Genomic DNA, 11312 nt, shown 5'->3' on the forward strand with positions numbered 1-11312 from the left:
GTAAGTTACAGTAAATATAGATGAAAATAAGCAGTATATGCATAAACAAGTTCAGAATCATACATTCTTCTCAGAAATCATACCCCAGTGTAAGAGCAAATCTAGATGAAACTAAGTAGTAAATATAAAAACAAACTCAGAATCACACATTCTTTTCAAAAGTAACTTCCCAGTGTGAGTTAGTATATGGCTCCAAGACCTAACCCACTTCATTTGTCCAGGCACAGTGTTCCTTTCCTTCTGGGCGAGGTGAAGGAACTTGTCCCTCTTAAGTCCAAACAAAGAGAGACTGCAAGGTCACATACAGTGCTCAAGTCCTATGTTGGGTTGCTAGGCTATGAGGTTTGAACACAATATATTCCTTCAGTTATTCAGAGGAGAATTCTGAGCCTATGAGGCAAAGGACAAGTTAATACCTTGTAGGGCTGCTTAGGGGGTTGGTGGCAATTTTATTTAAAAACACGTTGAACAAGGCCCAGCATGTACAAAATTCACATCATAGCTATTATGTTTATTATCATTCCTGGCTATTTGGAAGGCTCCTTTCTACTCCTTCCCAAGGGCAACTGGTTTATGCAGTCCTTAAAGCACTTCCTTCCTATAATAAGGATGGACAGGAATTTGTCAAGCACAGAGCCTTTATTTTACATATCATTTCCAAAGAGGACATTGTGTAAGTCAGCAGCCAACAGAATTTGTAAGAGAGAAAGTGACAGCAAAGGTAACTGGCTCAAGTCCCTCTGTGTATACCATGTACATTTCACGTCTGAGCACCTTGTGTGTCTGGCTTAAGTAAGGCAGTGTAGATTGTGCGAACAAGAAATCTGTATTCTGTGATCAGAAATGGCTACTACATGCATCACGCAAAATGCACAACCTGAAATGTTTTGATCTGCAACCAAAGTTTCCTCAAGCAAAGATGTGCGTAAACGATGAACACATACAGAGCAACTTGGTCAGAGAATGGATGATGCTGTGGGGCAGTGACGTTAGCGCACTGATCAAGAGCCCCAAGCAGGAGGAGCCGTCCCAGTGGCAGAGCAGGCTGGGAGGGTGAGCAGCAGCCATCTCCAGCCACCTTGCGTTCTTTCCTGCCTTCACTCTAGGTTGAGCAGCTCCACGTCAAAGATGAGGGTGGCATTGGGAGGGATGACACCAGGGTGGCCCGTGGCTCCATACGCCACATCGGGGGTGCAGGTCAGCTTCGCCCTCTGCCCCAAGCTCATCTAGCAGGGATGGGGGCAGATGGGAAGAGGAGAAAGAGGACCCAGCTTGATTTAAAAGAAAAAAGTAAGATAACTATGGCATTTTCCCAAACCATCCTCAAGGTAACTCTGAAGATCTGAGATGAATTTTCTATGTTCACTTCATACTGAAGTGATGCAGAACTCAGATTCTGCCTCAGACCAGCAGAGACTTCACTGTAGGACAATAACATCCACAAAGTAGTCCCAAATTCATTCATGCAACGACCATTGCTGGTTATTCAATTAGCGCATGGCCCCAACACTTCGATTTGTTCATTATTGTTCCTGACTCTCTTCCAAAAGAACCTAAAGAGGGTGTATAGAGAGCGCATGTACTGTACACTTTCCAGGAGGTAACAAGAGCAGTCCATTAAAGACATGAAGCAATCAGAGGCCATCACAAGGTCGGGAAGGCTAAGAGAGCTACTCTAACAGAGCATGGTCTGTCCTCAGAGACCAAGGGAGAAGAGCATGAACCAGGGCTCATCCCAGCAGTCATCAACAACACCTGGCGCTTGTGGGACAACTGGTGAGATTTGAATAAACCGATTTTTAAATTTTGAATAATAACCAACTCAAAAATTTGAATGGATCACTTGATAGTACTGTATCCATGTTAATGTGCAACTGATCACAAATTAATGTAACCTGATCATTGTACTATGGTTATGTAAAATGTTAACATTTGGGGAAACTGGGTAAAGAATATATGGGAACTATTTCCGTGATATTTTTGCAAGTCTGAAATTGTTGGGTTTTTTTTTTTTTTAAGTTAAAAACAAACAAAAAAAACCACCTTGGCCTCCCCCATCCCAAGTCTCCTGCTGCGTCAGTCCCAGACAGCTGGTAGCTCACAGCCCTCTGAAGCTAGTTTTGAGCAGGCCTGGAGGGATGTGCATGGAATGAGAGACCCCAGTGACTTAAAGGGGTCATGCTGGCAATGAAAGGGAAGGGGTGGGGGGCACAAAGCCAAGGACTGAATCTCGATGGTGTAACCATGCCCCGGCAGTGGAGTCAAAGTGGCAGCGGTCTGTGATAGGTCAAGAGCAGCGTACCGAGTCCGGACTCTTGACTCCTCAAATCCCCCCTAATGATTAGAATTCCCATCCTACCTGGGCTGCACCCTCTTCAAAACCCTTGATGACTTCCTGTTTGCCAATTCTGAACTTGAAAGGTTTGTTTCTGTCTCTGGATGAATCAAATTTCTTCCCATTTTGGAGCATTCCTGTGAAAGCAAGAAGAGGATGGAGAAGAGCTGTGGTCATGAATTAACTCCCAGGTCTGGGTCCACATGTCTAAAATGGAATTTCTGTTCCGCACAAACCAGTGCCTCTTCTCATCTCTCCACCAGTTCTGTTGCCCAAGCAAGCAACCCGGATACTTCTCTCTGCCTTACCCCACATACAGCCTATCACTAAATCCTTCATCATCTCTCTACCTCCTCCATTTCTACTGCCACTGGCCTGTGACTGTACCATGTCACCATCATGTCTCACCTGCATAAGGAACGCCCTCTAACTGGTCTTTCTACTTCACTCTCACTCCTCCATTCCAGTCTCCACACTATACCCAGAATGACTGTCTTTTACAAACATATATAGGATATTACTCCCTTGCTTACAATACGTCAATAGCTCCCTGTGGCAGCTTCCAAATGCCTACACTGTACTTCAAGACCTGGAGACTGCCTGCCTGATAACCTCTCTCTGCTCTCCCTTGCCTTTCCTTCCCACCATGTCCTATTCAGGTCACACCTTTCTCAAATACCTCTGCACTGTACAACCTTTACTGGTTTTCACAAGGTCCCCCAACATATAAAACCCAAAGGCCTTATCACCCCTCCTGCAAAGAACAGAGCAAAGTGACCCAGTCATTGGTGGACCCCAGGAAAAGGGCCGGTTTGAACCAGAAACACTGATGCTGTCTCCAACAGTAGGGACCATCCCTGAGCTTCCAGGCGTAGTTGCTTTGTCATCTCTGAAGTACAAATCCTGTGTTATCCTTGCCGCCTAAGGCTCAAGAGCTGTGTTTCTGTTTTTAGTTCTTATTGGTGATTGGCTCAAAGATCAGACCTTCTGTAAACAATGGTCTTCCAAATATTTCTCCCTGCAGCCCTCAGACCACAACAAAAGGCAGTTTGAGACCACAGAAAGATCTGGCCTATAGATTGGATTCTGACTTCATTCTGGCACAAAGTCATTGTGTAAAGTTAGGCAAATCACTTCCTTTGTCATGGCCTCAGATTTGCCATGTTTAACATGGGAGGTCTGGATAAGCTTAGTGTCTGAGCATCTCTGACTCCACTTCCTAATTCCTACCATTTAAATGTATATAAGGGAGAGTCTCATTTTCTTGCTTTCTGGGTATAATGAATTGGACTCTTGCCCTAGGTATGAAATCAAGCAAAGGAGAAAATCCTGTGGCTACACAGATGGATACTAAAGAGATCAAATACAAACTCATGCACAAATACAGGTTGCTAAGATATTCAGACACACAGAGATACTCACGGGCACTTATGCACACACATTCAGAAGAAAAATCCTAATGGTGAAACAGATGCTAAGAAAATATTTAAGTCCACGAATCTACATCCATTCACACAGACACATACTTGGACAAATACACACATATGGATAAGCACACACACACACTCCCTTTGAAGAGTGGCTTTCTCATTCCTCAATTTTTTCAGGTTTCATATGACTCAATATACTTCAGACCATATACAGTTATCTACTGCTACAAGTTCAGCCAAAACCATGCAGCCCAGAAACAGACCCACATATATATGGTTACCTGATTCAACAAAGGTGTCACAGCATTGCAACAGATAAAGGATTTCTTTTTTAAGATTTTACTTATTTATTCATGAGAGACACAGAGAGAGAGAGAGAGAGAGAGAGGCAGAGACATAGGCAGAGGGAGAAGTAGGCTCCTCACAGGGAGCCCGATGTGGGACTTGATCCCAGGACTCTGGTATCACACCCTGAGCCAAAGGCAGACACTCAACTGCTGAGCCATCAAGGCATCCCAGGATGATTTCTTTTTTTTAATTAATGTTGCTGGGTCAATTGCATATCCATATGGAGAAAAAAAAATGAATCTTGACCCCTATTTTATGCACACACAAAAATCGATTCCAGAGGAATCACAGACTTAAATATGAAAAATAAAATAATAAAGCTTTACAAGATAATAAACAGAAGAATGTCTTCATGATCTAGGGACAGACAAAGATTTCTGAGCTGAACACAAAAGTACTAACTATAAGGGAAAAGATCGATACATAAGACTTCATTAAAATTAAGAACTTCTATTAAAAAAATGCCATTAATAGAGTAAAAAGACAAGCCCTGGCATGGAAAGTGATTAGAATCAGTACAGCTGGGATCCCTGGGTGGCGCAGCGGTTTGGCGCCTGCCTTCGGCCCAGGGCGCGATCCTGGAGACCCGGGATCGAATCCCACGTTGGGCTCCCTGCATGGAGCCTGCTTCTCCCCCTGCCTATGTCTCTGCCTCTCTCTCTCTGTGACTATCATAAATAAATAAAAATTAAAAAAAAAAAGAAAATATATTAAAAAAAAAAAAAAGAATCAGTACAGCTAACAAAAGACTCATATCCAGAATATATAAAGAATTCCTGGGGTGGCTGGGTGGCTCAGTTGGCTAAGTGGTTACACATCTGACTCCTGATTTCTGCTCAGGTCATGATCACAGTCATGATCTCAGGTCGTGATCTCAGGTGAGACTGAGCCCTGGGTCAGGCTCTGCTCTGGGTGTGAAGCCTGTTTTTAAGATTCTCTCTCTTCCTCTTCCCTTGCCCTTTCCTCCTCCTCCCCTGTCTCTCTCCCAAATAAATAAATAAATCTTAAAAAAAAAAAAAAAAAACCACTCTCACTGACATAATATTGAGTAAAGTAAGACAAACCCAGAAGAATACATACTCTATGAGTCCACTTATATGATATTTAATAACAGGCCAAGCCAATCAATGGAGACAAAAATGTGACTGCTGGTTACCTTCAGGGAGGTGTAATGACTTGGGGGAGGCATGAGGGAGATGCCTGCAGGTTCTGGAAGTGTGTTGATCTGGGTGGTAGTTACAGAAGTGTAATCACTTTGAAAAATTTCATGGAACTGGACATCTTGGATTTCTGTTCTCTACTGTATTTATATTTAATTTAAAAATTTACCAAAAAGTCCCATACTGTCTCTGGCTGGGTTTGATGAGATGATCCCCCTCCCCAAACCAGAGGCACTCATGGCTCTTAGTGTTTAACGCACATTGCCTGCTCTCTGTATCTACTATGAAAGTCTTTGTAAAAGGGTGTTGTGGTTTTAGTAACTTGATAAGTACGAGTCTGTCTACAACATGTAGAACAGATAAATCAATTACACAGGTCAGAGGCCCCAGAGGACTCATGGTAATTAGGCCACATCACCGGGAGATAAAACAGCTCTAGCGCCCTGACGTCAGCGACCCGCAACACAGCTGTTGAGAAATACCCACACTGTCTGCCTAGATTTAACCTGGCACTTCACACTGGCCCAGAGAACTGCTAAAAATGGCCCCATCTGAATACGTCCTAGGAATTAAACTGGCCTTGCTGTCTGCTAAGTGGCTGTCACCAACTTTGCCACCTTGGGAAACAGGTCACAAGGCAGAGCACTCGCCCCTCTTGGAACAAATACCTGCTCGTGATCTTCCTGCCAGCAGTCCTCAGGAACTCCAACTAGAATGTTCCTCAGCCCACCTGATCTTCCAATACAGAGCATCCAAGAGGGATCAGCGAGATGTGGGCCCTCCTCCAATGCCCACAGTACCCTGAGACAGGCACTGCTGTCACCACCACCCGCCCTGGCTCTCACACTGCATCAGAGCCTCTGGATCACTGGTCTCCCCCACTTCTCATAGCCCCAAAGAAGGAAGGAATCCTCTCTATTCATCTGTGTATCTCCAGTGCCCAGCATAGCATCTTGCACACAGTAGGTGCTCAAAAATAGTAGGAGAATTGGATAGTCTATTTTTGAAAAAAGAAAAGAAATGCTGAGGAGACCAGGGGCCTCCTCTTCTCTAATAATATTGTAGGAGTAAAAAGGAGTCCGCAGGGAAGATCAAGTCTCTCAAAGCTTTAAGAAGGGATTTCTAAATATCAGACAGAACCAGGAAGGCCGGGCTCCATGCTGCCCACAACAGAGGGAAGAGAATGGAGGTGGCTGGCTCAGTTAGAGGCTAGCTCCAAGGATGGTACAAGTGTGGAAGGGGTAATCTTGCAAGCCTCCTTTCCCATGCCCACAAGACTGACTTGAGAAGTGGGGGACAGCCGGTCAGAGGGAGACTTGGCTCTCTTAGGGTTTGGGCCTGATCCAGGGAGCAAATATCTCTGGAGGGGAGTATCAGAAGAGGGACCTCTTTGGGAGGGGGAGGTCTGGGTGAAGTCTGAGGGAGCAAAGCCTACCTGTGTAGTGCACCACACACGTCTGTCCCTTCTTGGGGAATGTCCTTCCTGCAAGGAGACATGAGGGCAGATGAATGAATAACGTATTGGAAAAAGTCACCTGGGACATTCAGCCCAGAGGTCTGGCCCACATTCCCCTCCACACCAAGGAGATGCCCATGGTGCTAGTTCTGGCTCTGTGCCTTGTATGAGCCAGATCAGTCACTTCACCTCTCTTTATGTGATTTGAATTTTATTCCCTTGGGTTCCTCAATTCCACTCTCTCCTCATTATTCTCCTTTCTTTGATTGCTCCTTTTACTTTCCTTCATCCATTCCACAAACATTTACTGGACTAGATTCCAGAAACAGAGCAATCTATGAACTCATGGTGAAGTCAGGGAAAGAGACACATAAATAAATGATAGATTATAATGCAGGATAATGACTGCAATCAAGGATTAATAAGCATACTCATTCACAAATATTTACAGAGTACCTACTATATATAAAGCCTGGGCCTAACTTCAGGGCTACAGTAGTAAACCAAACAGACAAGATACCTACTCCTTTGGAGTTACATTCTAATAGAGGGAAACAAACAGGACTCAAATAAACAAGACAGTTATAAATTATAATAATTCTCTAAAGGAAATAGACACAATGACAAGTTAAAGAGAGACACACAATGAGGGCGCCCGGGGGATCCCTGGGTGGCGCAGCGGTTTGGCGCCTGCCTTTGGCCCAGGGCGCAATCCTGGAGACCCGGGATCGAATCCCACGTCGGGCTCCCGGTGCATGGAGCCTGCTTCTCCCTCTGCCTGTGTCTCTGCCTCTCTCTCTCTCTCTCTCTGTGACTATCATGAATAAATAAATAAAATCTTTAAAAAAAAAAAAAAATGAGGGCGCCCGGGAGGCTCAGTTGGTTAAGCATCTGCCTTGGGCTCAGGTCATGATCCCGGGTCCTGAGATTGAGTCCCACATCATCAGGCTCTCTGCTCAGCGGGGAGTCTGCTTCTCCCTCTGCCATCCCCAACCCCCACTCCACCCCATGCGCTCACACTCATGCTCTCTCTCTCTCTGTCAAATAAATAAATTAAGTCTTTAAAAAGAGAGAATAAGGGAGAGAGACACAATGGACAGACCACTTTAGAAAGGACCATCCAGGATGGCCTCCAAAAAAAAAGGTGACATTTGGGCTGGATCTTGAAGGATGAGCAAAATGCTGGGAAAAGCACTGCAGGAAGAGGCAGCTGCAAGTGCATAGACCTTGAGGTAGGAATGGATTGGAGCATTTGCAGAATAGAAAGAAGAAAGCTGGGTGACTGGAAAGAAGGGAGGGAGAAGGAGACAAGTAGGAAAGAGCAGGATCATGCAGATCATGCCAGACATTGGACATCGTGGAGCTAGATTTAACTCCAAGCGCAATAGGAAGGCACTGGAGAGTTTTAAGCAAAAGGATGACATAATCTGAATTAAGATTTTATAAGATCACTCTGGCTGCTGCCTGTAGGATGGACGATTAGGCGCCTGTTGCAATAATCCAGACAGGAAATCAATTATGGCTTGAATTAACGTGGTGGCAGCAGAGAAGAGAGCAAAATAGATACGTTTGGGAAACGGGGCTGACAGAGTACACTAATGGAACGGAGATGGGGTCCAGGAGGAGGGACAAGGAGAAATCAAGTACAATGCTTGGGTTTTCAGTTTGGGCAATTGGACGTATGGTGGAACGAACTAATTCCAGGTGGGGAAGACTGGGGAGGAGCAGATTTGAGCAGTTGGCAGTCTTGAAATGCCTATTAGACATCTGAGTTTATATTGCAAGTAGGCAGATGGAGGGTCTGCACTGGAGGTATAAATCTGGGTGGAATTTAAAGCCACAGGCCTGGATAACAAATCTTTGGGAGGCAAACAAGTGAGCCAACATGTAGAGGACTCTGTGGGAGTCCAGGAAAGCATCAGAGAGGAGATAAGGTTAAACCAGATCTTAAGAGATGACTAGTTTGCCAGAGGAAGTTAAAGGAGATAATCTGGGAAGAACTGATGACACATTCAAAGGCCTGGAGTCTAGCACTAGTGGGATCCCTGTCTGGCTCACTGCTGTTAACCCCAGGGCCTAGCACATAGTACATGTTCAATAAATATTTGCGGAATGATTGATGTGTTTTAACAACTTTGCAGGAAGCTTGCTGAAGCTACAGAAAAAGGTGGTAGTGGGGGTAGGGGCTGTAGTAAGAGACTGCCCTAGTGTGGAAGGTAAGACCAGGCTAGATTACTATCTGTCTGAGAAGAAAATGGAAGATTCTAATGAATCTTTAATAAGCACAAGGCACGGGGATAAGGTAAGAGGGGAGCAGAAGGGAATGGGAACCTAAAATAGGCATTTTAAAGACTCCTCAGGCTATGGTGTGGAAAATAGGTAGTGAGTTAGGGAGGCCAGATGGAAGGCAGAGAGGTCAGACTGGATGTGTGGAGACCAATGTAGAGGATGTGCAGAAAGCCTGATGAGAGACCATCATCTGAACCAGGGCAGGGGCTAAACGGATGGAGCCTAGAGAATTTCAGCAGAAGGACCAAGTCCTACCAGACTTGCTGCGGGGCTTCACTTAGAATGGTGCCCCCAGCCTAACAATACAGTAGCTTGGCCCTTCTATGCCTTCTTGACTCAAGGGTTTAGACTGTTAAAGGAGAAGGCCAAAGTTTTTTCAGGCTTTCTCGAAAAATCTAATCTCCCTCAAAAGAAAATGGCCCTTGTCCTTGGCCAGAAAGGGAGGATAAGCAGAGAAAACTCTAAAGGCTACTTTGAGTCAGGGGAAAAGAGAAGAGGCCTCCAGCTCCCTGGGAGATCTCAATGGCAATTTCCCTGGGGTGTGACAAGGTCTCAGAGAGATGCTTCCTGGGACCCAGCACTATTGTTCTCAGTGGGGGCAAAGAAGCCTGTACCTGCAGGGTGACAGGGATCGGGACTGGGACCTCTAGGGACCACTGCCTTTTAACAAGGAGGGTGGCCTAGAACCAAGAGGTCTTCCAATTTCCTAGAGAGGGTGGGGGTTGTCAGACATGTCTCACATGAAGTTTGTCTGTCAAATTCTGCAGAAACGGGGGCTCTGGACTGGATTAAGTGTCATTTAAAATTTTTTAAAATAAGCTATTCCTTGCACATCCAGACCCAATTATACAAGAGATGTCTGGCTGGGGAAAGTGAGTGGTGCCGCTCCTGACCGGGGGGGGGGGGGGGGGTGGGGGGGGGCAGGGAAAAGGGAAATACAGAGGAGTGCTTGGGCGTGGGGAGGACAAGGAGCTCGAGTTGTTTTGGACTCGCTGAATTAGGTTTCCATGGGACATCCAGGTAGAGGTCGAGCAGCAGCTGGATAAATGGGTCGGAGATCTGGGCTGGAGGCTTAAGTTTGGAGGCCATCGGTTTGCAGACGGTAATGAAAGCCATGGGAGTGTACAGGATGGCTGGAGAGGCGGAGTGGGGCGGGGAGGATAAAGCAGGATGCAGAGGCGGCGGAGGGAGCGCTTCTTCCTCGCAGACGGGCTCGGTCCCCCCACAACGTCTCCCCGCCCAGCCCACGGGGGCCGCGGGAGCCGAGGCCCTCAGGGGGGCGCGTTGGAAACGGGTTGCCCCAAGAAGGGAACCCTTCCAGCGGTCCCCGGAGCTCACCTAGCAGGGCAGGGAGAGCAGAGCCAAACCCCTGCCCTGGGAAATTAGCAGCGGCAGACAACTGAGGGGCTCCCGCGGCGGCGGCGGCGCCCGAGGCCCCCGGGGCGGTGGCGGGCCCAGACCCCCGCCTGCGGCCGCCGCCTCCGACGCCCTAGGTGAGCCGGCGCGGGGAGGGGGGCGGAGGGTCGTCGGCCAGAGCTCCGACAGTGCAGTCTGGGGTCTCCCCCGCCGCCCCACCCTGCGCCCGCCCCCGCGTCCGCACCCTCCGCGCCACCTCCGACCCAGACCCCCGCCCGCCCGGCTCCGCCCCGGGACCCTTCCTCCTCCCCCGGCTCCGCCGCCCGGTACCGTCTCCCGGGGAGATGGTCTCGATCTCCACGCCCATCGCAGTCCCACTGGCCCCGCCTCTGAGGGTCCCGGCTGCTGCCCCGACCCCGGCTCGGCTGCGGCTCCGGCTCCGGCCCCGGCCCCGGCCCCGCTGGCGCTCCGGCTCGCCTCCCCGCCGCCACTGCAGAGCCGGAGGAGGTGCGGCGGGAGTCGGGACCTGCGCGGGGAGGGGCCACGGGGAAGGGGGCGGCGGGGCGGAGCGGGGCGGCGCGGAAAGGTGGGGTCGGCTGGGGCGGGGCCCGGGGAAGGGACCCCGGCGCCGCGGCTCCCGGGCCTGGCCGGGCCGACCGTCGTTCACGGGGGTGGGGGGGGACGGAGGGGGAGGCAGAGACCCCCGCGCATCTACGCACCCGCCGGTGCAGCCACCCCTCTATGCATCCGCTCATCACAGATTTATCTAGCATCTACTCTGTGCTAAGCTCTGGGGAGTCAACCCGGTCCCACCGACTAGGCGAAAGCCAGCAACTAAACCAACACTTTAAATAGATGCGCTCACTGCCCTGGAGTCCAGAACGTTAGGGCAGCACCCGTTAGGGTACTCGCCCTGGCTCGGCTGCCGGACTGTAGGA

General features: G+C 48.4%; 1 protein-coding gene across 5 annotated transcripts; it reads right to left on the bottom strand.

Annotated features, from left to right (window-relative positions):
* Nucleotides 1-620: 620 nt before the first annotated feature.
* On the bottom strand, nt 621-11294 carry FKBP1B (FKBP prolyl isomerase 1B). Of its 5 annotated transcripts, none has more exons than XM_072770927.1 (4): nt 11219-11294; nt 6709-6756; nt 2360-2472; nt 621-1226 (listed from the first exon to the last, which is right to left on the bottom strand). In XM_072770927.1, the coding sequence occupies exons 3-4, from the start codon at nt 2468-2470 to the stop codon at nt 1098-1100; spliced, it is 240 nt and encodes a 79-aa protein (XP_072627028.1). In that variant the 5' UTR covers nt 2471-2472; nt 6709-6756; nt 11219-11294; the 3' UTR covers nt 621-1097. The 5 variants fall into 5 exon arrangements, with proteins under 5 accessions (XP_072627028.1, XP_072627025.1, XP_072627029.1 ...); XM_072770924.1 differs by lacking the exon at nt 11219-11294 and adding an exon at nt 11094-11196; XM_072770928.1 differs by lacking the exon at nt 11219-11294 and adding an exon at nt 10705-10941.
* Between the last annotated feature and the right edge of the window lie 18 nt (nt 11295-11312).

The sequence above is a fragment of the Canis lupus genome, chromosome 12, assembly GCF_048164855.1.
Source record: "Canis lupus baileyi chromosome 12, mCanLup2.hap1, whole genome shotgun sequence".
NCBI lineage: Eukaryota > Metazoa > Chordata > Mammalia > Carnivora > Canidae > Canis > Canis lupus.